This window comes from Lampetra planeri, chromosome 59, assembly GCF_965212315.1.
Source record: "Lampetra planeri chromosome 59, kcLamPlan1.2.h2, whole genome shotgun sequence".
NCBI lineage: Eukaryota > Metazoa > Chordata > Hyperoartia > Petromyzontiformes > Petromyzontidae > Lampetra > Lampetra planeri.
Window position 1 is genome coordinate 3,937,273 of NC_136165.1, and position 27,786 is coordinate 3,965,058.

The 27,786-nt window shown below is 54.4% G+C and overlaps 1 protein-coding gene across 5 annotated transcripts in view; it reads right to left on the reverse strand.

Moving 5' to 3' along the window:
* Positions 1 to 27,786, reverse strand: part of LOC144736177 (uncharacterized) — a 257,956-nt gene that overhangs the window by 141,496 nt on the left and 88,674 nt on the right. For 3 of the 5 annotated variants that reach the window (XM_078618759.1, XM_078618762.1, XM_078618758.1), the window contains exon 3: positions 11,707 to 11,757. The exons of the other annotated variants lie outside the window; for them this stretch is intronic. In XM_078618759.1, the coding sequence (XP_078474885.1) occupies positions 11,707 to 11,757 (51 nt within the window). The remainder of the gene's footprint in view (positions 1 to 11,706; positions 11,758 to 27,786) is intronic. 5 annotated transcript variants of the gene reach the window in all.

Genomic DNA, 27,786 nt, shown 5'->3' on the forward strand with positions numbered 1-27,786 from the left:
CGCTCGCCCACTGATGTTGGCCGTGTCCAGGAATTGAACCGATGGGGCCGCCGTCCAGGAATTGAACGGATGGGGCCGCCGGCCCCATCGCGAGCACCTATGTAGGCCACCGCTGCCCATACGAGCGACGAAATTGTGGTAGGGGCCAGCACCACGTACTCTCGCCTGGCCACCTTTGACCCCCCCCACCCCCCCCCACCAATCCATTACTGATGTCCACGACCACACCGCGCACACAAAAAACCAGAAACGTGTTCTTGTTTTTGCCCGAGTCAAAATCTGCAGGAGACCGGCGCACGTTGCGGGAAAGCCGCAAAGCGCCTCCCGCCGTGGATGGGTTCGGTGGGGCTGACTTTTGCCGAACCAGGCGAGACAACTCCGAGGCTGATTTGGCGACAGTGAGCCGGGCAGCGTTGTCACAGTGACAAGAGCCAAGCAAAGAAACACAGAAGTGCAGCGATCGAGCGAACAGAAATCGGCTCACGAAACTAAAAAAATTAAAGGCAGCGGATCGTCCTGAGTTTGGACGGAGGGGTAGAGGAGTGGCGGAGGTCAGAGCCAATAAATGTTCACGCTCGAACTCGGCCGTTCCCTGCGTGCGTGTCTTTCTTTTTGTTTTACGACAAAAAGATGCAAAGACACCGCCGGGTCCACTGATGCAATCGGTGGGATAAGACGGCGTTGTTTTTTAAACTTTGCAATAAAGTTTTTTCTTGTTTTGCAAGGTGGCATCAAGCATCGATGTCCCAACGACGCGTCGGTGGTGGGTGGGGGGGGGGTGCGGAGAGAGGCTTGCGTCGTTCATCCGGATTCATCGCGTTGCACGTTCCCCGCGACCGACGTTCGATCACAATCACAATCTTTAGTGTGCAGGACACCGCTGCGGTGCGTGTCCCGCGCCGTCGCGTGACACTGCAGGACACCGCTACGGTGTGTGTGCGTTCGCGTGCGTGCGTGCGTCTCGCGTGACCACAACGACGGTGACGAAGTTGACAACAATACTTTTTTTTATTTATATTGTTTGTGCTATCGCTTCGGCTTGCTGGCTCTCCACACCAACCCCCACCACCACCCACCCCCCCTCCACAACCAGACCCACCATCCCAGCAGCCCACGCCCAAGATCAATACAGCATGTCATAACAAGCTATTAAACGCGATGAAACGCATGGCGAGGGGAGGAGGATGGAGGAGGAGGAGGGAAGAAGAGAGAGTGCGTGAGCCGCAGAAGAGTTGGGGGTGGTGGTGGTGGTGGGGGGGTGAGAAGGGCCCCTCTTGTGGGTGGGAGGGAGGGAAGGAAGGAAGGAGAGGAGAGAGAGGCGGGGCGGGGGGGGGTAGGAGTCGGGGAGGAGGCGGGAAGGGGTGGAGGCACAAATAGCCAGAGAGAGATGCCCTACACAGCTGTCAGCCATGATTGATGATCGGCACTAAAAACAGGCTGTGGAAAAGGAGGGGGGTGGATGGGGGGGGGGTTTGAGGGGGGGGGTACAACCACAGTTTTAATGGGGAGGGGTCTGGCCCAGGGGTTGCTTGTTGGTGGTGAGATTTGGTGCGATGTGGAGGGTGGGGGGTGGAAGGGTTAGTGGGTGGAGGGGGGGGGCACGGTGAGGGTTGGGGCAGAGGGGGTTGGGGGATGCTGGGTGGGTGCGTGGGTTCGATGTGTCCTCTGGGTTCCACATGGTGTGGAGGTGGTGGTGGGTGGGTGGGGAGGGGGGGAGAGCGGATTGTTGGCGGGAGATTGTTGGTGGTGAGATTTGGTGAGATGGGAATCAGGCGGGAGGGAGGGAGGGACAGGGTCCGGGTTGGCGGGCCGGGCTGGCGGGCTGGCGGGCTGGCTGGGTGGCTGGCTCCTAGGCGGTTCTCGGGGTCAGCTGGGTAGGAGGGGAGGGGGGGGCCTGTCTGACCTTTACAAAAGTTGCACACACACACACAGCGAGAGAGAGAGCGCTGGCCTCATAATTAATACACGCGGCCACGGCGCTTATTACTGGGTGTTGTCTTACACAGCTCGCTCTTGTTGTTTTTCTAGACGCCGATTGAATAAGCATCGTATGTCTCAAAACAAGGGACAAACGCACACACACTCGCAACAACAGCCGAGCCCGCGAGCGCACGCCGCATGCGATTGGCGAGATGTCAACTAACCTCGCCTGGTATGCGGGAGGTCGTGGGTTCGATCCCAAGCCCGACGAAGCCTGCTGTGTATTTGGGGTTACGCGTGTCTCCCTCGCCCCGTGATCGCGTGGATTTTCCTCCCCTGGTTCCTCCGCTTTTTAACCCCCCCACCGCATTTGGAATCGACGTGCGTTCAAGGGTGTTTTGGCTGCTGTACATTTCCACGCAACGATAAGCCACTTCTCGTCGGGCTATCATTTACGATGGCCAAGCCGTTTCTGCGAAAGAACGAAGAAGCAGCTCAGTGGGGGGGGGGGGGGGGGGGTGATGGGGGGCATTACCAGGTAACATTTTTAAATAGTGTAAAATATCTTCTTGGTTGTTTCGGTAAAGTCTACGTGACTTTACCGAAAGAACCAAGAATATGAATCCCTGCCGTCACGAAAGCTTTAAATCGAAGTATAAAATATATTTTTTAAGTCCGCTGTGCGCGGTCGTCACTGTGTCGTAGGCGTCTCAGGACATCCCGTGACGAACCAAACACGACAAACGCCTTCTCGTTGCTCTCTCTCTCACGAACCCGCAAGGTCCCTTTCACCACCGGCGGAGTCACGAACACGGCACAGGCTATTCGGGCCAAAACCAGCTGGCCAGCGGCAACTTTTGGCGTAGCGAGCGAGCGAAACCGCGGAACTGCTCAAATACAAACTCCCGTGTCGAGCAGCGGATGGAGCAAATCGTCTTCCCGACGGGCACGCGTTCCGAAATCGACCCACCGCTTTGGCCCAACAACAACAGGGCGAGCGTCTGTCGAGGCCGCAAGGCTCGAACGTCGAGGGCGGCCGTTGCGGCCGTTAATAGGCCATCACCGACAGTAGCTGGTTCTGGACGGTGCTTTGTACGTGGGAGAGTTAGCAACAACGGGGGGGGGGGGGGGCAGTAGGGGGGGGCAACTGCCCCCCCCACCCAGCCCAGCAGCAGCAGAGCCTAGTTAACCTGGCCATGAGTTTTATTGCGTAACTGTTACGGGTCAAACGATGGAGAAATGTCAACACATGCCATATTGATTCAGGCACAAAAAAAAATAAAAAAAGGAGCTGCACCGCCACTCCATCCTGAATCGGCCCCATTCACATTCCAACCCCCCCTCCCTCTCTCCGCTCCCCCAGCATCTCCCCAACCCGACCACATCACCCCCCCCCCTTCAATTCAAAGCGATAGGGGGGGGGGGTGAACAGGCTATCGTATAGAGATGTCAGGCGCCCTTTTGCTTTCTTGCACATTGCGCAACGACTGAACAGTCCTCGATAAAAGAATGTCCGCTGCTTTTCTCTCCCCCCTCCCTCCCTCCTCCCCCGCCTCCTCTTCTCCACGATCACGTAGGGACGTGGTTGTGATTTTTTTTTGTTGTTAGCGGCTTGCGCGCCAAATAGCCACGACACGGGGTGAGGGGAGCGGGAGAGGATGGAGCGAGTGGAAGGGAGAGTCAGGGATGGATAGCTAATGGTGGGGAGGGGGGGGGATGAGTTGCTTATTTAATTATTTCGACACTTCCAAACTTTCCCCCCCCCCTCCTCCTCCTTTTTCTCTCCCTCCCTCCCTCTCGCTCGCTCTCTCTCTCTCTCCCTTTCTTTCTCTCCGGTTAAAATAATGGTTGTTACGGCCGTGGTATGTCCAAACCACTCAATTACAAATTTCTTCTGGCGGTGTCATATAAAATTAAATAATAAAAGCCAACCCCCGCGCCCCCCCCCCGCCCCCCCCGTTCTCCTTCACTCGTGCAGCGCTGACCACCACGTGGTTGACCGTCAAACTTATTCACTTCGTGGCAAAGTTTCTCGTGTGATTACCAGCGGCGAGACGTCGCACTACTCAAATTGTTAATGTTGCGGATTTGCTGTCCGACACAGCGCGGGTGTCGGCTGAAGTGGTCAACTAATCGGCGGGTTTTGTGCACGCGAAAAAAAACCTTACTCATTGGCTGTGTCGGGTGGTGGAGGGTTACGACGCATTTATTAGACTCACGCGACCGGACCTGAAAACCTTCATTACGAATAATATTGGTCGCGAAAGCCTAGCTACGTGATTTTTCGATTTAAAGCTTTCGTGACTGCAGGGATTCATCTTCTTGGTTCTTTCGGTAAAGTCACGTAGACCTGTTCTTCACCTGAGGACGGCCGCTTGTGTTGTGGCCGAAACGTCGCGAGAATTATTTTATTATATTGTATTTTTATCATTTTATTATTTCCCTTCTACGTGACTTTACCGAAAGAACCAAGAAGACCTAGCTACGTGTTCAAGTTATTTACTTATTTATACATCTGTCTTAGGGGGGGGTAATTATTTGAGGGGGGGGGGGGGCGGCAGGGCTGGCGGCAGGACAGCGCTCCCCCCGACTCACGACGCTGGGCCCCGATGTAACCGCTGCGATGAACCCTCGGGACAACATGAGCAAAGTTAGAGCAGGAGCGAGCGCCAGCCAGCGGGCGGGCGGGCGGGCGAGCGAGCGGGCGGCGAGCGGGGGCCAAGCTCAGTCTAATAAGCGGCTTGGAAACTATAATTACCCTGAAAGAGGCACTCAGTCTCATAAATAAGGAATTTGGCCGATCCTCCCTGGGGCCTATATCGGCAAAATACAATTTCCTTTTAAAGGAAATCATTAGTGCAGAAGGAAGCTGTCTCTCTGCACAGACCCGGGACAAAGAACCATTAAATAAAAAAAAGTGGGGGGGGGGGGGGAGATGTTGGGTGGTGGTGGCAGTATTTTTGGGGGGGTTGAGAAGTCGGGGTTGGTGGATGGGTGGGTGGGTGGTGTTTGTGGGGGGGGGGTTAGTGGCGGGCACAATGATGGGGAGGGGACGGAGGGAGCGGTGGCGTCAGTGAGAAGCCTGGGGGGGGGGGGTTACGGTGGTGGCGCGGACATTACGAGCCAGAAGAAATATGCTTTATTTATTAAACAGTGGAAAATTGCTGAGCTGGCACAGACAAGTTTATAGCAGTGGGACAAGCAAGGTCATCATTAGGGGGAGCGGGCGAGCGGGCGGGCGCTAGGAGGGAGGGGGCGATGGAGGGTCCGAGTCGCCGAGTCGCTTGGCTCCGATCTGCCCGTCCGCGTCCCACCCCGTTGACTTCGGGGTCGGCAGGGAGGGATTTTATGTCCCCAAACACGAGGGGGCGGTAGGAGGGATGGAGAGGAGGCGGCGGCGGGGGGGGGGCCCCGGGAGGAGACGGCAGACAAACTGGCCATCGGCTATTTCGCGTTTAAAGTGGCGGCGCAACGAAGCGACAGAATTTTTGACTCTTTGACGCGCGCGCGGCGCAGACGTAAACTTCAACAAGGGCAGCGAGCGGCGCGAAGTTACGATCCTGGCTCAGCCGGCCTCTCGCAGCCCGGCATCCACGGCGGAGAGAGCCAGACGTTTGCCCGGGAAGGGGGGGGGGGAGAGTTCGCTTTGACGACCAGAGAGTTCGCACCCGCGGTGTCGAGAGAGTGGCGTGGAGCAGGGGTCGCAACCGGGTACCCGATACCCGTACCCTACCTGATACCCGGCTACCCGTACCCGGTCAGGTATGGATACGGGTACCCGTTTGCGACCGGATACGGGTACAGGTAGGCCGTGAGTCACTGGTGAGTAACCGTTTGTCACTCATTTCGGGTAGGGTACGGGTACGGAACGGGTACCCGTACCTGGCCGGGTACGGGTACCCGTTTGCGACCCTGGTGCGGCCGAGTGCGGGTACGGGTAAGGAATCAAAACCCGTTTGCGACCTCTGGCGTGGAGAGTCGAGCTGGTGGCCGGCGTGTGCCGCGTGCCGTGGGAGCACGAGTTGAGTTCTCGCTCACGTCACCGTCAACACCGATTATCTGAACCGGTCCTGGGCCTCACCACCCCCCACCCCCCAAGTAGACGCGGTCTCAAGTAGCTGGTGCGGTGTTGTAGTAAACGTCGCTGCTGGGGAAACAAAGGCGGCCGGGGGTGGTGCTGGCCACCTACCCCCTCGTGTACCGTGCCGGCCTTCGTAGGTGCTGCTCGTTAACTGTTAAGGCTACACGGGGGGGGGGGGTGGGGGGGGGGGGAATCCGCTTAGTTTCCCAGATCCGACAAGATTTGGCGGGCGTTCGAGCCGATTCGGCCAACTTGGGCTTCGGCGGGGAGAATGAAGAAAAACTACTTTAAAAAAATTGCCCATTGACAAGAGAATAGGGTGTAATTGTCTCGAGTATAAGTCGAGTAATTTCTCTTTGATTATGAATGGAACCCCCCCTCCCAGTGAATGAATGGTGGCCAGTGTCTCTCTCTGCAAGGCCGCTTCACGCCTCGATTTGGCACTCGGAATCAGAATGTATTTTTTTTCGTGTTTTTATATACAGGAGGAATCCGATGAGCTACGAAGCTCTTTTTTGATTTACAGATGTCCAGTTAGGGGGCGAGCGGGTGGGGTCAGCAAGCTACAACAACAGCAAACAAAACAACAACAACAACACGATCGGCGTGCAAAGCATAGGGGGACCGGTAGAGAAAACCACTTCTCGGACCCCAGAAATATTTATAATTTATTGCACAGCTTCTGGGAACGAAGCTGCGAGTTGACCGCTCGTGAAGGGGGCTCAATTGGGGGGTGCGGGCGTGGGTGGGGGGCTGAAGAGGGCTCAGCTCCCCCCCCCACCCTTCTGAATTCTCAAAGTCCAAGTCGTGCCCCGTACCGGATGATGTATACACATAGAGAGGGTGAGAGAGCTTAGAGCAGCATGTCTGGCAGACAACAACAGACTGCATCGTCACTCACTCCGTTTAGGGTTTGTTTGAAGTTTGTGTAACATTGTCTGAGTTGTGACCACCCCCCCCCCTTCGTAAGCTTATGCATGCCCCCCCCCCCACCCTCTTTCAATAAGGTCACGGCACGGGCCGGGCTTAATGGCGAGTTTAGTGATCGCAGAGATGCCCAGATGTCATAAACAATATATTTAATTTACAGCCCTTTGCCAATCCACTGCCGGGTGAAGAAAGCCTGACATGTCGTTCGTGGGGGGTTGTTTGACCGTACTTCCCCATGCTGGTCCATGCCGGTTGTTCGTATTGTGCAGGGAACCCGGGGACCGATTCGGAAATCGCTCGCGACTGATGTTTGCCGTGGCCTGGAGTCGAACTGGGGTCGCCAAGGCTCGGAGCGCGGTGCGCGCTCGCCACCGTGCCGCTCCTCCACCCCCCCCCCCCCCCTTGCTGGGTACAGATGGAAAGTTATAAATATTTACATTTTTTTTTAGTTGAACGTGGAGACCCAGAACGGACCCAGCGGCAAGCGTAGTGACCCAGCGGCTGGTGCCGTGATTCTCACAGTCTGTGCCGTAACGTTCCTCTACTACATTTACCCGCTGTCCTAATCTCCCGTACCAATGCCCTTATTTGTTTCCAAGATGACCGGCAGCTTTGCCCCCCTAGGGTGGGTGGAGGTGTGGGGGGTGCGTCTTACTTTCATGGTGAGATGTTAACTACCTCGCCTGGTATGCAGGAGGTCGTGGGTTTGATCCGGACCCTGACGCCTGCTGCTGTATATTTGGAGTTTGCGTGCCTCGCTCGCTCTCTCTTTCTCCCCGTAGTCGCTTGGTTTTTTTCTCCGGGCCCTCCGGTTTTTTCCACTCCACATTTAGAATCAAGATCACGCGTTTAGAGTATTTGGCTGCTATAAATGTCCACGTGATGATGATGATGATGATAAGGCCCCACTTGGTTGAGCAATCATTCGTGATATAGCCAAGTCCGCTTCTGAAAAAGAAGCAACGTATCTCAGTGGAACCTTACCTGGTCAAATAAAAAGTTTGTTCAGTTTCTTTGTTTACTTTCCAGTTGTGGAGAAATAATTGGTTCGTCCTCGTGCTTGAATGTAACACCCCTGCGTTTGTAAAGGGGACGGTGCACGTCTCCGTGACTTCTCACCAGGCTCGGTATATAAAGGAGCCAGGCTCGGTATGATTGACCTGTTTGCTTAAACAGTGAAACCTGGCACAGTGCCACGTTACTAAATGGTTTTCCCAGCCAACCTGTATTACACCTCGCGAAAGGTTAAGCACTTGCCAGTTTCGTTTAACTTTATCGGCCCTAAAAAAAAAACACCTTTATTTTATTACTATTATTATCGTAAGGTAAAAAAAAGATATCAACCTTTCCATTACCCTGACTTTTGAGTCATATTATATTACATGAAATATCAGGTTTCGGCGCTTGAAATTGCAAAGAATTACATTTTCAGCCCTTTGTAAATGTACATCCGAATGAAGGCCTCTTGCATGCCCCCCACACCGAGTCTACCAAGGGGGTTTCTTTGACCATACTTCACCACGCTGGGTAGTACGAATTTGCTTACGTGATCACCCGGCCACCGATCTTAGCCGGTGGCCAGTAACTGGGTTCATAGTGAATAAAGCATTTGCAAGCATATTAGCAGTTGCAGTTTAACACGTGATGTATTCAATTCAACATCGTGTAGGTGTATGGGGAGCAGCCTTGCTTTGTGCCTCGTGACTTCAGTCAGTGGCGAGAGATATCAGAACCGGCCCTGGGTCCTCCCCTAGGTCGACTCAGCCTCAGATGAGGCAGTGTGCGCGCGCGTGCGTGTGAACATCACCGGGGAGACGGAGGCAGCCGGGTGTGCTCTAGTCAACATGAACTGCCGGCCTCCGTAACACTTGACCCAACACAACACGTGGCTATACGGGGGATCTTTGTCTTTTGTGCCGCCCCCCCCCTCCACCCCGCGTGCGTTAGCAGTGCGTGTATCGCCCCGTTCGATGCGTCTACTGCTGCGATTCCAACGTGCCCGTCACTGCTCCGACTTGGCGAGGTCACGCGCCGTGAATGGCGCTCGCCTCTGCGTTGCTCTCCATTTGAAACGGCGATTAATAAAACGCGCGAGCAGGTCAAGGCCCTCTACCGCGTTTGCTCGAGCGCCCGAACCATCTTTATTCTTTGCCCGCGCGTGTGCGCGTGTGCGTTTTGCGCGCGTATATATTTGTTGACGTCCTACCGGACATCTGTGGGGAAAAAAAAAGCTTCATAGCTCATCGGATTCCTCCAGTATAATAAATAAAAATTCCTATTCGCCTCCGTGTGTGTGTGTGAGCGTGTACAGCGGGCGGTTAACCCTTCCGCGTTAGGCTCAAATGATGTCAACAAAACGCAAAATAAGACACACACGGGCACTCGCGGACGGAGCGATCGCGAGTGTGAGATGACTGGAAATGTCTCCTACAAGCTCAGGCGTTCAGAAAAACGATCGAGGGGGAAGGGGGGAAGGGGGGGCGACGCCCCTAGATTTAGAACCCCCCCAAAGCGCTCACACGTGGCACGGCGCTGTTCGCAGACACATGCTGGCACCGCCGCCGAGTGCGAGGAGCAACTAACGGTGGGTGCTCCGCATCGAACGTTCAATACGATGAGAGTGGAGGAGGAAGAGTGGGGGGGCAGGGTGGGGGGGGGGCAGTGGGGGGGTCTGCGTCGATCAACGCCCGACGCTGGTGAGGTCTCTTCCCCGCTGGCAATGAGGGTGGGGTGGGGGGTCACTGCCAATCGGTGTCCCTGGGATTGTGTGCGGTTGGCCGTCTGAGGTCGGAGTGTATCTGGGGATTTTTTTGGACGACGTTCAATTGAAATGTCTCATCATCATCATTATAAATAATAATCACGATAGTTTACTTACTCATCCAGGAAGGCCGCGCTCGTTTCCCGAGGGGTTTCGCGACACACAAAAAATCGGGCATCCGTAAGAAGCTCGCGAAGGAGGCTGCGCTCATTGGCTGTGTGCGTTGCAGCCGGCGCGTTTAACCCCCCCCCCCCCTCTGCCCCCCAGCGATGATTAAATCCCAACTGCCGTATCGGAATCGTGATCGGAAATCAACCAAACGACAATCCGGAGTGCTTTCGGCCGCAGCACTGCGTTACTCGCGCTGTGACAGGGAATGCCCCCCCCCTCCCCCCCACTGCTGCCCCCTCCCCCTCCTCCTGCTGAAGATGACACTGCAGAACTACTTCCAGGGTCCTCTCTCACCCAATACCGGAGGGCGCACGCACGCACGCTCATCCCCACTCGGCAGAGAATATTCCCGGCGTGTCAATCACCCAATAGATTTTTTTTTACGTGACGTTACCCGCCATCAATTTATACATATCTATTATTTTAAGGCCGCGGTGTTATTGGCAAACGTGTCGAGCTCATTTCGATAACATTTGAGAGAGACGTTCACCTCGACAGGATTGTGGGGACCGAGGGGTGAGCAAAATGACCTCTCTAAGCTGGCTGGAGAGTCCGACGGATTGACGATCACCGATGGCCAGAGGTCGCAACCGGGTATCCGATACCCGTACCCTACCCGATACCCGGCTACCCGTTCCCGGCCAGGTATGGGTACGGGTACCCGTTTGCGACCCTGGTGCGGCTGGGTACGGGTAAGGAATCAAAACCCGTTTGCGACCTCTGCCGATGGCTGGCTCGGAGATCTGTGTGCGCCTGCGTCAGCTCTGATATAACCGCAGGCTCCGGATTACAAGACGCACCACCACGAACTTTTGCTTTACAGCGCACGGTGGAAGAGAACGCCTCACATCATTCCGGGTGACAGTGTACTTATACGTAACCGGGGTTTTTGTAACTTTGATATGGCGTGGGGCGGACAGTAACGGTGGCGCATGGTGTGGTGCGGGCGCACTGCTTGTTACTTAAAGGAGTGTCTTACAATTCGGAGGATTACAGGAAAACTTTTGTGATGTCTCGGGGTGATACCTGCACCACTTTCAACAGCAGCAGTGCCACTGGCACCTGGTACGAATATAGAGATTGTGCTGGAGAGCCAAGCCACAACATTTACAATCAGAGTACGACGTTTCGCCAGCAGTTCCAGCTAGCTTCGTCAGGCGACAGACAGATTTGTGGAGAAGTCCACCTATTTCAAATCTGACTGTCGCCTGATGAAGCTGATTGTAATTACTGGCGAAACGTCGTACTCGGAATGTAAATGTTGTGGCTTGGCTCTCCAACACACCGGTTAGTGCTGTACTAGTATATTACACTATACACTACACTACACACTACACTATACACTACACTATACACTACTATACACTACACACTACACACTAGTGCTGTGCTAGTGACGAATTGGCCACGTTCTGTTTACGTGACAACCCTTGCCAGTTGGCTGTGTCGGGTGGTGGCGGGTTTAACGACACATTTATTTATTTACGCGATGTAACTCAAAAAACCTCCCCTAAGGATAGATCGTGCTCAAATTGTAAATGTTGTGGGTTTACTCTGCTGAACTAGGTAACGAATTGGCACGTTCTGTTTACGTGACGAACCTGACTGATTTGGCCGTGTCGGGTGGTGGTGGCGGGTTTAACGACACACTTATATTTATGCGATCTAACCCAAAAGAGAAATCTCTATTACGGCGAATACATATTACGCTCGACCTTACTGTGTGCGCGTGCGTGTGTGCGCGCGTGCGTGCGTGCGTGGTGAACTTCTCTCGCACCGCCACGTAGCGGTGCAGCATGTCGTTTAGCTCTGCGAGGGGGGGCGCGTCCTGAGCTGCACTAACCTTCTGAATCGTGGCAAAATGAGCGGATCCAAAGGATTTAACGCGAAGGGGCTGTTGAAAAGGACAACAGTTCAGTGTAAGTGCCGAAACACAGAGGGCATGATGATAATAATAATAGTAGTAGTCGTAGTAATGATTAACGTTATTTTTGTATAAGCGCAAATAATTCACGTGATTAAGCAGCACAAATTATAACGATGATTAAAACAATGACGGTAAAAAATGTTCAAAAAACAACACGCCATGAATAAACCTCAACACAATACAATTCAAATAATGATCATAATGCAAAAACATGAGGACAAATGAAACACGTGCGGCGAGTTGTGAGACAGGCACGATGCTGGGCCGGTGGATCGTGATGTGCGTAGAGTGACCAGAGTGGTGAAGTATGGTCAAAAATCTCCTCCCCCCCAACGCCCAACGCCCAACGCCCACCCCCCATATTATCCGTCTGCTGCTATCAATTCCCACGTGATGATGAGCCGCTTCGTCGTGATAGCCAGGTCGTTTCAGACAACAGACGGCGGCCTAAGCTCAGCGGGGCTTTACCTGGTAAAAAAATAAAATAAAGAAATCGATGGAGCAGTGAAATTGGCTCAAGGACAAGTGCACGATGGATTATTGTTGTTGTTATTGTATCGCAAGATCGTCGCGTCGATACCGAAAGCCCGCGACGCGCGCGTAAGTATCCCGTATGATCAACGCGTACACACGCCGTAGGCAATGGGGTTGAGAAACTTCCCTGCGTGCCACTAGAGGCCGCTACAAATCTCATCGCGACATCCATTCATGCCGAACGGTGAAAGATCAAATCGACGTTCGCACGGAAGATGCTTCAGTATTTTATTACTCGACAAACGGTAAGAAGAAGAAGCCGACTCTCTGTACGCACGCTGCCGTGGCCCTGCCGGAATATGAAAAGAAACTCAACTATTTTATTTAAGCAGGTAAAGCCCGCGGAGATATTCGCTATTTTTCTGACGTGACCTGTCTGCACACGATAAGCTCGTGGCAATGGCCGATGACGATGTCGCGCGGGAATTTATAGTCGCGGCCCAACGAATCTCAAAGCGTGCCGATTCTAAATGTGGAGGAAGATGAGGGCAAACCCAGATGAACCCGTAGTCAAATCCACGCTACGACCACCACGGGGGGTGAGAGAGAGAGAGAGTGAGAGACATCACGTACAACAACAGGCATCGCCAGGGTCCGGGATCGAACCTACGGGCCTCCTGCGTACCATTCGAGGGAGATCACATCTCCTGGCCACCACGGTGCCCCCAAGCTCATGACAAGACGTGGCCTCTGAATGCAAAGGAGCGGGGGGGGGCCGGTGGCGGGCGTCCCCAGGCACAAGCCTAAATAACCGCGGCGGCGGGGCGATGGAATCCGGCGGCGGCCGCAGCAACATCATCGGCGTTCGCGCGCTCACTCGGCCCGCCACACACACACGCGCACACGCGCACGTGCGCACACGTGCGCACGTGCGCATGAGCGGGGCCCACGCGCGAACCGAGCCATTGTCCTACTGCCCCGTCCCTTGAGCTATTTCCACTGCCCCCCGCCCCAACCCCCCCCCCCCCAACCATCTACCCACTATTGTAACACGCGCGACATTAACAATTCCTTAATTGCACACAAGCACGCACGCACGCACAAAGACCGCATTCTTCCTCGCTGTTGCGTCCAAGATAGACCGCCGCCACGGACACACAAAAAAAAAGTCTACGAGCGGGAGCTGCGAGCGCCCTACAAGTCGGACAGGGAAAGGAAATTGACGGCGTGGATGATTGCTGTCGCCGGCTGTCAGTATCGCACGCCCCTACCCAGCCACGCTTGTGCTCCGTGACGATGGACGATGTCGACGTTGTTTACGTCGACGACGATGATGATGATGGTGGTGGCGGTGGCGGTCGTCAAACGCTCGCTGGTACTCATTACGTGTTGTTCAGAGAGGGCGGCGAGCGGACGGCCAGCGTTCGAGACCCTGAGTGTGCAGCCCAAAAAGTGAGCGAACGCGTCCACCAGATCGGAAACGATGAAGTCAGCTCATGCGCCGGTGCCGGACGGCTCGGGATGGCCTTCATCCAATAGTGGATTGATTTTGGCTGACGACAACGACGACGACGGGTGGTGGCCATAACACCAGCCGGCCACTTATTATTTGAGGGCCGAAATCAACCGACGGGAGAGTAGCAGTTGACCAGAACAAAAATAAAAAGTTCTATTGTTGCAAAAGCACGTGGCCAGGAATGAACCGTGGCCGCCCTCCGAACCGGCTGAACAGGCAGCACGGACCGACCCCTTGCCACGCGAACGCAGAATTACCGCCACTAGCCACATCTACCCGCGCGTCTCCTGCAGGTGATTTCCGCGCAAGGCAACGAGAGAGAGAGAGAGAGAGGGGGGGGGCACGTTCACTAAACGCCGCAGTCAATAACATACTAATCTGTGCCGGAATGCTGCCACCACCTTCTATTGGCAGGGGACTCGGGAGAGGCTGGGCTGCCTGCCGAGCGTTACGCTGCCAAGAAATCGTGCCAAAACCGCAGAAGAAGTGAGAGTGGTGCGGTGGGGCGGGGTGGGCGGTCTGACTGCTGCCAGCAATCGGCGCAGAAGTGGCAGCCATCCAAGGACTACATGTAAACACGGCGCTACGCACGGTAGCCCTGGCATCCAGCCCGGAGACCTAGTGACACACTTAACGGGAGCTGCAGGCGTGCACGCACACACACGCGCGCCAACGCACACACACGCTCAACACGAGTTCACGCGAGCACACGGGCACGGCGGAGGTGAACACACACACACACGGGCGCACGTGGGCCGGAACACACGAACGCGCGCGTGTACACGCGATTCTGGCATGCAATCACTCGCGCCTACACGCGTGTCTGACCTCATATTTGGCAATGACGATGATGGCGATGATGATGATGATTATGACCAAAGTGTTTTTGGCGTCTGCGTGCTGGGAATGTGCTGCGAAGACTGTTAACACTGAAACCTATTTCGATTTAAAGCTTTCGTGACTGCAGGGATTCATCTTCTTGGTTCTTTCGGTAAAGTCACGTAGAATGGAAATAATAAAATAATAAAAATTAAACATAATAATTCTCACGACGTTTCGGCCACAACGCAAGCAGCCGTCCTCAGGTGAAGAACAGGTCTGTCGGAAAGACAGCGTCAGAAAGACAGTGTCAGACGCTGTCTTTCGGACAGACCTGTTCTTCACCTGAGGACGGCTGCTTGCGTTGTGGCCGAAACGTCGTGAGAATTATAGTTTTATTTTTATTATTTTATTATTTCCATTCTATGTGACTTTACCGAAAGAACCAAGAAGACTGAAACCTATGTCTCTCTCTCTCTCTCTGAAATTCGATGTTATGGAGTACGCTTCGTGGACCCGACGTTCCGTTTGTTCGCTGTTATTTAGATGGCTGCATGCAAATGAGCGCCAAATCACGTGGCATTAATTGATGAAACTAAAATATTGATTTGTTATTTTACCAGGTAAGGTCCCACCGACTTGTGTAGCTCTTTTCTCAGAAGCGACTCTGGCTATCACAAATGATGGCTCAACGAAGCGGCTTATCATCATCATCATCGCGTGGAAATTTATAGCAGTATCCAATACTCGGAACACGTGACGTTGATTCTTCATGTGGAGGGGGAAAAACCGGAGGACCCGGAGAAACATCCACGGCGACCGCGGGGGCGGAGAGAAAGAGAGACACGCAAACTCCAAATATACAGCAGCAGGCGTCAGGGTCGGGATCGAACCCACGACCTCCTGCATACCAGGCGAGGTAGTTAACATCTCCCAGCCACCGTGATGATGATGAGAGAGAGACACGCAAACTCCAAATATACAGCAGCAGGCGTCAGGGTCGGGATCAAACCCACGATCTCCTGCATACCAGGCGAGGTAATTAACATCTCGCCATGAAATTAAGATGCACCCCCCCCACACCTCCACCCACCAAAAGGGGCAAAGCTGCCGGTCATCTAGGAAACAAATGACGGCATTGGTACGGGTGATCAGGACGCAGATAAATGTAGGGTAACGTTACGGCACAGGCTGTGAGAATCACGGCACCAGTAAACTCCAGGCATCGTCAGGGTCGGGATCGAAGCCACGACCTCCTGCACACCAGGTGAGGTAGTTAACATCTCGCTGGGGGGGAGGGGGGGGGGACGCAAATAATTAATTACATGCCGACCTACGGCAATCAGGACGCGTTTGTGCACTTTCGCAAATTGAATCTCACAAACGAGGGAAGGCCGTACGACGACGCTCGTGCGGGCAGGACTTTCAGACGGGCCTGCCGCAGGTTAAGTTTTAAAAATATATATAAATATCTCTTTTTTTTTTAGATTTAAAGCTTTCGTGACTGCAGGGATTCATCTCCTTGGTTCTTTCGGTAAAGTCACGTAGAAGGGAAAAAAAAAAATACAATTCTCACTAGTGAGAATTGTATTATGTGAAATTTTTATTATTTTATTATTTCCCTTCTACGTGACTTTACCGAAAGAACCAAGAAGATCTCTTTTTTTATTTTCGACCAGGACGATGAACGTCTTCGCCGAGACGCCGAAAACCGGTTTCCGAGCGCGACGCAAGATGCATAACGCTTGGAGGACCTCTTCCCAAAGCCACTTGCGTAACATGCGCTCATCTGCCCAAGCCTGCGTGCATTTTTGGCAGCTGATGGGCGGTTTGCCTTCATTTGGAAAGAATGCTAAATCCAAGCGTTCCTTAAGGCTATGTTAAATTCCGATTGTTATTGAGGTTCCCAAGTTGTAAAAATGGCGGGGATGGGGGTAAACTACTTAACGAAAGCTATACCACGGGGATCTTTGTCGCGACGGCACTTTGGCGGCCTCTAACTTGACGATGCGAATTCCCGGATTCGCAGTTTGCGCGCCGTATTTATTTAAAATTACACGCGACAAAAACATGCAATCGCAGGGCAAAGTGCCGTTCGCGATGGCGGTCGGATCGGTGCGCGTTCCCACCTCCTTTAGGTCGAGTCTACCTAGGGGTCGGACGCGTCCGCGGCGGAACGACGCCGGCGGGCTCCTCGACGGAGAAGCGAAGAAACGCGCCTCGAAAAATGGGGAAGTTGAACTTTTGCAAGTAACACAGCACAACGGTTGGTTATAGTTTTTTTTTCTCTCCTCCGGCTCGCTCTGAATGGAAAAGCCGGCGTACGAAAAAGAGACGGTTGGCTGACCTTGGCTCTCTTCTCAAACGAACCATACAAAAAAAAAACGATTGAACAATTTTTTTGTATTTTACCAGGTAAGGCCCACTGGGCTGTACAACTCTTTTTTTGTTCGTACGGAGAGGTCGTTCAATCGTTCAGTCGTTCCCTTGGTGTGTTTTTTCCTTACTTGCTTGCTTGCTGCGCGGAGGGTTTCAACCGATTCCTAATAAAAGGTCTATTTTTTTGGTCGGGTTAGATCGCGCGAATATAAATGCGTCATCTTCTTGGTTCTTTCGGTAAAGTCACGTAGAATGGAAATAATAAAATAATAAAAATAAAACATAATAAAATAATTCTCACGACGTTTCGGCCACACACTCTGCCTTCTCGACAGACCTGTTCTTCACCTGAGGACGGCTGCTTGCGTTGTGGCCGAAACGTCGTGAGAATTGTATTATTTTATTATGTTTTATTTGTATTATTTTATCATCTCTCTTCTACGTGACTTTACCGAAAGAACCAAGAAGATGAATCCCTGCAGTCACGAAAGCTTTAAATCGAAAAATAAATGCGTCAATTAGCAAGGTCTGTCACGTGAACAGAACGTGCCGAGTTCGTCGCCACTCCAGCGCACACGGCGTGATGGCGAGTAAACCCCAACGCGACATTTACAACGTCTCGCAGGACGTCTCGCAGGCGATCACAACCAGCTTCACCGGGCGAGATTTCGCCAACCAACTGCGGAAGAAGTCTTCGGTGAAGTAGAGCAAAAAGATAACCTCACCACCGTGAGTCCAAAAGTGAAAGCCAACGCCGCGTTTATATTTACGCGATCTAACCCGGTAAACAAACACAAAATCCTTTATTATGAAAAGCATTTGTCACGTAAGCGCTTTAACTACTGCTGCTGCTGCTGCTGCTACGTGTCAAAGTGTGGATCTCATGGAGCCGTCGTCATCAGCTCGATGATGATGTGGGAGGGGGCGGTGGGGGGCGGTTAGTGGGGGGAAGGTGGTGGGGGGAGAGGCGGGCGCGCGGGGCCGTTCGTGTAAATAAGGCAGCGGGATCTATTAATTGGAGTATTTACACAAGTAAGCAAAGAGAATGGCACATGACGAAGCTGAGCTAACAGGGGCGTGAGCTGGGCCCCCCCCCCTCAACCAGCCCCAAGCACCCCGCCGCCACGACCCCCCCCCCCACTCAGCCTATTCACGAAACTCCGTGACCCGCTCACCCTACAGCTCTCCCCACCGATCTGCTCAACGCACGTTTCACGTAGCAGGTGGGGCAACGCATTTGCACAAGACGCGCAAAACACAAAGACAACAACAAGTCGGCCGCCCCCCACTCACCCCACCTCCATCGCATAGCCTACATAGACGATTGCCCCCCCCCACACACCCACACAACATAAACAGACTGTTGGGGCAGAGCGCTGTCATGTGCTGTTAGCGGAACGGCGCAGGTGAATGGGAGGCTTGGCTAGATAACCTGGCCACCTTTGTCTCTTCCAGTGGCGATGTTTATACACCGCACCAGGTACTCATTTGAGGCTGAGTCGACCTAGGGGAGGCCCAGGACCGGTTCAGATAATCGTCACCGGCGTTGCCCGTGAGCGGGGATCGAACCCGGGTTGCCGTGTTCGTAGCGCAGCGCGCTAACCGCTGCACCACCGCTCCCCACTACGTTTACACACACGCACGCACGTACACACACACGTACGCACGGACACGAAGACCGTGCCGGGTACTCATTCGAGGCTGAGTCGACCTAGGGTGGGGAACCCAGCGACCGGTTGAGATCGTTACCACTGGACGCTTGCAACGGGGTCAACAGGTCAACGCGAACCCGGGGCGTTTACAACGCTCGTGGCAACGGACACTTAATCATCGTCGTTATTATTATTATTATTCTGGCCTGCACGTTCATCTCTCCACGTCAGTTTTGTCCACAGGCAAGTTGCAGCTCTGCTGCTGCTGCTGTTGTTGTTACGTCTTCTTCTTCTGCTGTCAACACACTGCCCGTTGTGGTCCGCGATGGCATTTACACAAAAATTTCAGGTCGAACGGATAAACCTTTTGTCGATATGCCCGCAACCGATTTAACACGTAGGCTTTCGCGACCAATAAACGTCGTGGATTGGCTCTCCAACACACCGGCGTGCTGTACTAGTACCCAATTGGCACGTTCTGTTTACGTGACGAACCTTACTAATTGGCTGTGTCGGGTGGTGGAGTAAGTGGTCGAGCGTTTTAAGGGGAGCGGTAGTGCAGCGGGTGAACCCGGTGACCCGACTTCCGATTCCCGCTCACGGCCAACACCAGTTAGGATTATCTGAACCGATCGATCCTGGGCCTCCCCCTAGATCGACTCATACGATGCGGTGTGGAGTAAACATCGCCAATCGGCGGACAAAGGCAGCCGGGCGTGGCGCTGGCCACCAACTACCTCCCTCGTGTGCCATAGTGCCGCCACCCTTTCTTAGGAGCTGCTCGCAAACAGCACTTGGCCCCAACAGCCTGATGAAGGCCATTTTCCGTGATTCCTGTAACTTTATCGACACCGGGAGGGACGCGTGTCTTTTGCATTTCAGGAAAATGCGGTCAAACCCCAGGGTATCGAAGCGTCAAGACCCACAACCACTCGCTCAGGGTCTGACGTCCCAAACGAAAAAAAAACACTGCAGAGGGGGCAACACAATAAAATAGATGTTAAATTAATAACTGAACGGCAACGCGCATTGTTTTTTATTTTTGTTTGGGTTAGATCGCGTAAATATCGATGTGTCGTTAAACCCGCCACCACCCGGCTTGTTGTTGAACGGATCGTTTCTGAGCGGAGCGCAGCATCCTGTGTCGGATTAAAACCTCCGAAGCATCCGCGCGCGCGCGTTTCATCCTCCGCTCGTGAAAAGAGGAGACGTTCCAAATGTGTTTTTTTTTTTAAACCTCTCGCGCGAGTTAAACCGCCCCCCCCCGCCCCCCAACCTCTCTAAGCAGAGGCCTGATCTGCGTGCGAACTCTCAGGTTTCAGCGGAAAGGAAAGACAGGAGGTAAACACGGCCCAGTCAACCAGTCCCACCGGTAAGTAAGTAAGTCACCCGCCGCCACCGCCGTGGTCGGCCGATCGGCCGGATAAATGGCTCAGGAGGCCCACCCACATTGTAGCCCCCCCCCCCCTCCACCACCACCACCACAGCCCACCGCCTCAAATGATAGCGGCTCAACGAGAGTGGCTTATCTCGCGGGAAATGTGCCAGCGGCCAAATACTCGAAACGCGGTGATGTCGATTAAGAAACGTGGAAGGGGAAGACGAGAAACAAACACGGAGGAACCGGGAGAAAAGTTCACGTGGCGACCACCACGGGGAGAGAGAACGTTCAAAATCTCTCAAATACATTTGGAGTTTGACGCAGACAAAGCATCCTATGCCACAAGGCCCAAATATATATATTTTTAAACTACTCATCATCATTATCATCATATGGCACACGCAAGAGAGTGACTAATGTGGCCAAACAATGTTGTTGGCCAACGGGGCTGTCTTCTGCTTTGTACGGGGCAGTAGACCGAAAAGACGAGGCAATTTGAGGGGCTAGAAAATTATTTTTTTAAAAATTGTAAAGCGAACCCCGGCTCTTCTTTGCCGAGCGCTGATCTCGCAGCGCCTCCGCCGGAACTGCCCATGTGCCACACCCCAACCACAACAACGACGACGATGACGGCGGCGGCGGTGACAAGGAGGAGAAAGAAATCTCGTTTTCAGGAGTCTCGTTTTTCCCCAAAGGAATCGCGGGAGAGCGTTGGGTAGAGTGGGGGGGGCGCGCGAGAGAGAGGCCGTGGTCATGCCTCGATACCACCGCAGACGTTTCTCACCCTCGACACCGAAAAGCACTTCAGTCAACAACTTATAAAGAAAGGAGAGGGAAGAAAAAAAAAGAAAAAGCTCCGGCCGGGAATTTTTTCTTTCGCTATGTTTTTGTTTTAGTTCACCCGCGTCCCCCCCCCCCCACCTTTTTTTAATTCCCCAAACAACGAGAGGTCGCTTTTCAGGAGGGTATCGCATGGCGAGGTACCGGCTCTCTCCCAACCGGGCAAAGGGAGGGGATCGGTCGCTTCAAAGCCACTCGAATCGTAAGCACGACACCGCTGCAACGGCGATGATAACGTGGGTGGTGGTGGTGGTGGGGGATGGCGGACGCCTAGAAAGCCGCCCGCCGGATTGATATTCAATCCTCAGCCCTACTATTCCATCCTCGGGCCTTCTATTCAATCCCCGAGGCCATGTCTCTTCAGGGGCGCGTGCGCTGGCGGGTGCAATCGGCGCGTCAGGATCGATGAAGGAGGGGGGCGGGAGATCCATCGATCGATCGATCTATGGGAATGGAATGTGCGGTGGCGGTTTCGGAAGGGTCCCGTCGGCCGCGCCGAGAATTTATGGTAGTGCGCTGCAACGGTGAGCACCGGAGTGGACGGTGAAGACCCCTGTCATATGATCATCATCAGAGTTCCGGAAGAGGTGCCCGGGATCGTTGATTCACTTACCCCCAAGCAATGTTGACACTGTGCGAGTGAAATGCGCCTTCAAAAAGGTGAAATGCAACGCTGCCTTTTGAGTCGCGAGCAATTTCAATGGATGCTGTGAAATCTTTCATGATGAGTTATGAGTGGGGGGTGGCGGTGGGGGGGTGGGGGTGTATGCGTCGTTAAGTGGTGAGGAAGCGGGGGGAGCGGGTGAGCGAGTGACTGGAGTGAGTGAGAAGAGACACTGGGGAAGGAATCAGCGATGAGCACCGTCCCCTTGCGGTGTGGCGAGCGAGCGAGCGAGCGAACGAGCCAATTCCCAAACGGAGTAGTGCAAAGAAAAGAAGCAGAAAGAGAAGCGGTGCGAGCGAGTAAATTGCAGGGCGAGCGAGCGCACAAGGCAGCGAGCGCGTGAGCGAGTCGATGGGAGAGAAGAATAAGAACAATAAGAAGCGTTGCGACCCGCAGCGCGGAGGAGGTAGGACACGCAAAACGTTCCCTGCGCACGTCGCTGCGTCATCTGCCTTCAGCGCAGGGGGAGGGAGGGGGGAATGGGGGGGGGGGGGAACGGGGGGGGGGGGGAAGCGCCGAAAATCGTCGCCCCCCACGGAGCTATCGCGACGACGCGCGGGCAAAGCTCCCGCGCGCCGTCGCACGCACGGGGGAGCAGGTGACCCCCCCCCCACCCCCGTCAACCACGTGGAGCCACCCCGGTCGCCCCCGTCGACGTCGCAGAGCGAGCGGGCACGGAGCGCCTGGAGATGATTAACCAAGGACCTTGACACGGGCGGCTCCGACAGATCACGGGGCATCCGTCGCAGGCTCATGGCGAGCAGCAGCTCAGCACGTGGGCGACATGAACGCGCTCGATCGCCTTTCCTCCTTACGGAGGCGGATCACGAATCTCAACGGGTTCTCAACGGGGGCTAAGTGAGCGAACGTCGCTTTGAACCGTCGTTGTCGGCGGCGGTGGCAGCATCAGCCGTGGTCAATCCACTGCTGCAGGGAGGGAGGTGGAGGAGTAACACTGCCAATGATTGTCATCTTTTACCGAGTGAAGATGAAAGTAATTATCCTGACGAAGAGAGAGCCAACGACGGTTGGCACTGCCCAACCCCGCCCGGCGAAGCCTTAATCAAGAGCAGCCTTCGTGCCAGCGCTAGACGGGGCCGTGTCACCATCGCACAATGAGATCTCGGTTGATTCGAATGGTATCCACCCCTGGTTTTTCATTCGAAAATCCTGGTCACGTTTTACCGTTTTTCCCAACGCTCAACAGCCGCTGCTAATGCCTGCCGTTGCGTGAATGGGACGTCATCCAGCAGTGGCTTAACGAAGGGCCGAGACGAATGATTTATTCCAATCTGGAAAGGCAAAAATATTTTGGGGATTTGCGCGAGCTGTTTGTATAAATTATATCACTTGTTTGTACAACGGCCGCCTCTAAAAATAAGTTTTTTATGGGAAAGGTGAACAAGTCTTGGGAACAGGATGCTCCAAAGTATGTAGATGGGAATTAATTTAATAATCATTATTGACATTTGAAAAGCGCTGTATTTCATCCGTAGATCCCACCGATGCGCCGTGTATGGATGGCAGGAAATCAACAGAGCTTGCAGGGTACACGGCCAGGACTAGGCGAGGGAAAAAGGCCAGTTTACTTAATCACCCGCTCGCCCACCCACTCACTCACTCGCTCACTCACCCACTCACTCACCCCCCCACTCACCAACTCACCCACCCACTCACCAACTCACCCACCCACTCACCAACTCACCCACTCACTCAAAACCTGCAGGGTACACAGCCAGAACTAGGCGCGTGGGTCAATGACAGGTCGACAAAGTGAGATTTAAAGACGGACTTAAATGTATCGAAAATTATATCACCGTGGTGCAGTTTGAGTCGCGTCATGAGTTGCAGAAACGACCTTCTGCTGGGACTCCCGCAGGCAGCAGCAGCAGCAGGAGCAGCAGCAGCAGCAGGAGCAACAGCAGCAGCAGCGCCCGCGTGACTATGTCGCACCGTGACTTCCCTCCGGCGAAACGTCACGCCCAAGTCACCCGATCTCCCATCCCTATTGGAAGCTTAAATCAGGGAATTTTGAGCCTGGATGGTACTTGGATGAGAACACTGCCCCTTGGAGAAATACCAGGTGTCATAGGCTTGGGCCATCGAGGTGACCACGTGATGGCAGTCTAAGCGATTGAATGCATCAGCGCGGAGCGTTCAGTGGCATCCGCTCGACACGAGCGGGGCTTTCTCTGGGCACTCGTGACTTGTTGCCACGTGCCCAAACACTCGCGGATGGAACCTCAACAAGCTGCCCCAAAACAGGAGCCTCCCGAAAGAAATAACAAATATTGCATTTTCAATAAAAACTGCAGAAGAAAAATATTAAATAAATGTGGATATCTACATAAAATGATATTATAAATACACTATCCTAAAAATACAGCACCGTATTTTAACACTAAAGCAGTCACTGACTCGCAACAACTTGCAATCATAAGTGACAGAGTTAATTTCGGGTAAAATCAATGAAAATGGGGTATGCCGATAGCATAAAAATGAGATGTGATAGAGCAAATCTAAGGTCAGATATGGAATCAGCACCCTGAAATTAGTCTAAAACAGCTGCAAAAGTCCAGGCCAGAAAAAAATGTTTTTTGTTGTTGTTGACCAGTGTAATAATCATCGACATGTCCGCAAGGACCCAAGCGAAGAGTGCAGAGAGCGCAAACTCAACCGCGACTCACAAACCCGCGTGTCGTTTAACAAAAAAAAAAGGCTAAAACATTTAGCGGGGGTCACGGGACAACGATCGTCGCGGCCCAGCGACGTCCCGCCGGCCGGACATCGCGATCGTTGGGGAGCCCCCCCCCAGCCCCCCCCCAGCCCCCCCCCCCACGACAACCGTCGCCCATCGCACGGCACGCACGGCGCCCGGCGAGCCGACGAACGATCGTGCGAGAGAGCGGCGGGCTCTAAAACGCGTTAAATAAGACGCGAGAGCTCAACCACCCCCCTCCTTCCCGGCAGCCCCCTACCCACATCCCCCTTTTCGATACAGAACCCACAAAAGGGACGCAAGGGAGGGAGAAGGGAGCGAGGGAGAGGGGGTGGAGGGTAGGGGGTGGGGGCTAGGTGGAGAAGGGGGGGGGGGAATCAATATTGCATGATAAAAAATAACCGGCCCCCCTCTCCCCCACACCTCGCATGACCTTTGAGCTTTTTCGCCAAAGTTAATAATCAATGCTGTATATTCATAGCGAGGTGCGGGAGCTCTCGGCTCCGGCCAGAGACTCTCTCATTGTGCCATGCCGGGGTGGTGGCGGTGGCGGAGGCGGGAGGCGGGCGGGGGGGTGTTTATTTTATTATTCACAAAAAAAGGAGAGAGCAAACCCGAGGATCACAATGGTGAGTTCGTCGCCGTGTCCATTAAAGCGACGGCAGCTGGCCCCTCGCTCGGCCGATCTTGCCCGCACCTGGCCACGGCACGGACGGCGGACTCGCTTCGCCTTTGTGGTCACAATCGCCGGCTTTTATTGTTATAAAGATATTTATTTTGAACGCGTTCTCTCTTTTGCTGCTGCTGCTGCTGTTGTTGTTATTGTTTACGTGCCCGGCGTTCGTTTTCCCCGGTCAAGCCGCGTGGTCGAGTTCCATGCGCCCATGTGAATTTTGAAAGGCGCGTGCCCCCCCCCCCGCACCCCCATAAAAAATGCATGAGGAATCATTCGGTACAATTACGGTCCCGCATCCCCCCCACCCCCCCAGCCCAAAAAAAAATAAACCCAACTAGCCGGTACGATCCCAGTAAATAATGCATGGAAAATTACTCTCTCGCTCGCTCGCTCGCTCATTCACTCTCTCCCCCGCGATCTCTCTCTCTGAGATACGACATCTCTCCATTTTGCGGCCCCTTTATGTGACCACACTCTGCCATCTACCCAATGTCTTCTCTTGGACACATCCGCACCCCCCCCCCCATTCACGCACTCACTCCTCCTCCTCTTGACGCTACCTTAATGTACTATCATCTCCGATCCCTGTCCACCTTTGTCTCTCTCCTATCTCATCCCTCTACCCGCCGCCCCCCCTCCACCTCTCTCGCCTTTCTATTCTGTTCTGTCCACTCAATAATAAATCCATAACCTCCCCTTCGCATTCAAGACTCCAGTGGATTTGCGTTAAAGGATCGCACGGAGGGGGGAGGTGGGTGGGGGGAGTAGGAGGTGGTGGGGGGGAGGTGGTGGTGGGGAGGTGGTGGGGGGGAGGTGGGGAGAGGGGGTTCCTCCCCCACCACCACCCCCCCACTTCCGCTGCCAATCCACGCCACCTCACACCAAAACCGAAACGGCGTTCCCCCTCCCCCCCCTGCACGGTTCCATCAGTAATAGCCGCATCCAGTGGGTACATCTAAAACTTTTAACACCGGGGGGGGGGGGGGGTAACAATGCCCCACGTGTCGTCAAAAAGGCGAGAGAGAGAGGGCAAGAGCCGCAGAACAGAAATCGGCTCCGGCGGGGAAGTCGTCGCCGCCGCCTCGTTTGCGGTATCTGCCACCCGCCACGTCACGGGAGGAGGCCGGCTTGCTGGGGGCGCGCGGGGTGTGTGGGGTTGAGGTGCGGCAAGGCGAGGCCGCGATTCGCCACACAGGGCTGCATTCATGGACGTTGAACAGGGGGCCGAGCGAGTGGCGAGCGGAGGTCGCATCATCAGCCCACGGGGGCGGCTGGGCGCGGATCGCCAGAGCGGTGGAGGGACCGCTGCTGCTGCTGCGTGTGTGGGGGGGGGGAGTGCCCACCCCACCACTCATCGCCAATTTTTTTTTTAAATAACTCGCCCAATTTAATTTTGTTGCCGTCGCTCGCCAACACGGCGGGCAGCCCGGCGGCACCGCAGCAGGAGCAAAAACATCAAGTGGGTGGCACACACGATACCACACCACGTGACTTTACCGAAAGAACCAAAGAGTATGGATTCCTGCAGTCACGAAAGCTTCAAATCTAGATTGGGTGGCACGCGCGCGGCGCGGCGAGCACCTAGACCACGGCCGCCGTGCCCAACGCCGGAGCTTCGAGCGAGCGAGGGAGGTGGAGGGGGGATGGAGCGGGAGGTGGGGGGCGACGCGGGGGTCAAGCCGGCGGTCATTTCGGGGGCTGTTGGGGAAGGACGGTTCGGCAGCTTCCCCTCCGGCCTCCCTTCGGGCCCGGCCGCCACTCTGACGCCAGGCTCCATTTAAACTCCTCGGGCCCCTGCTGCACCTGTCTGCGGAGCGGAGTTTACTTTGGGAATTCTTACTTCTCCTCCAATAGCACCACCACCACCACCCCCCTCCTCCTCCCCCAACTCCCTTGCCTCACCCCCCCCCCCACAGCCTCAACCACATCACCCAAGCGGCGAGCCAGGGCCGGGACAGCTCTCCGCTTATCATTTATTTTGGGATGTGACTGTCCCCTGTGAGCACGTGATTACATCTCGCCCCCCCCCTCCTCCACCCAACCCCTTCTCCCCTCTCTCTCTCTCTCCCCATGCATCTTGCACGCAGGAACATTTCACGCGCACGCACGCACGCACGCGTAGCGAGAGATAGAGACGGGAGACGCGCCGTCGTTCGACACGCGCACGTCCGACGTTCCGCTCCACGCGTGTGCGCCCGGCGGCTTTTGCGGGACTTCGAGCGGAACGTCGGACGCCGCGCGCGGAAACAAAACGCTCGCCCGCGCGCCACATGCGCGAAACCGAAACAAACATTGGCGCCCGACGCGCGACTAACATTTCAGGCCGCTCCACTTTGCAAGGAGTGCAAACCACCATCACGCGAACTCCGGTCAGGCAGTGAGTTACTTAAGAGACTCGAAGTATTAGGCAGAGATTCATGGAGTTACGTAGAGGTCCACGGAGTTACGTAGATGTTCACAGAGTTACGTAGAGATCCACGGAGTTACGTAGAGGTCCACAGAGTTACGTAGATGTTCACAGAGTTACGTAGAGGTCCACGGAGTTATGTAGAGATCCACAGAGTTACGTAGAGATCCACGGAGTTACGTAGAGATCCACGGAGTTACGTAAAGGTCCATGGAGCTACAACAGAGAGATCTACAGTTACACAGCGTTCTCTTCCTTACCTCCGATTAGCACGGTTGATTACGAATGGTGCGAAAGAAGTTCAGATTCCAAAGAACACGTGATGTCTGATCATTACTATCGTTACAAAGACGGTCGCTGCATCGCGCGCTTTCAGATGCGCTACCCCGGGGCCATCTGGAATGCTCTTCCTTCCGATATTAGGAAGGCACTGGGAGCCATGTACTTTAAAATCATCTAGGTTGAAAAC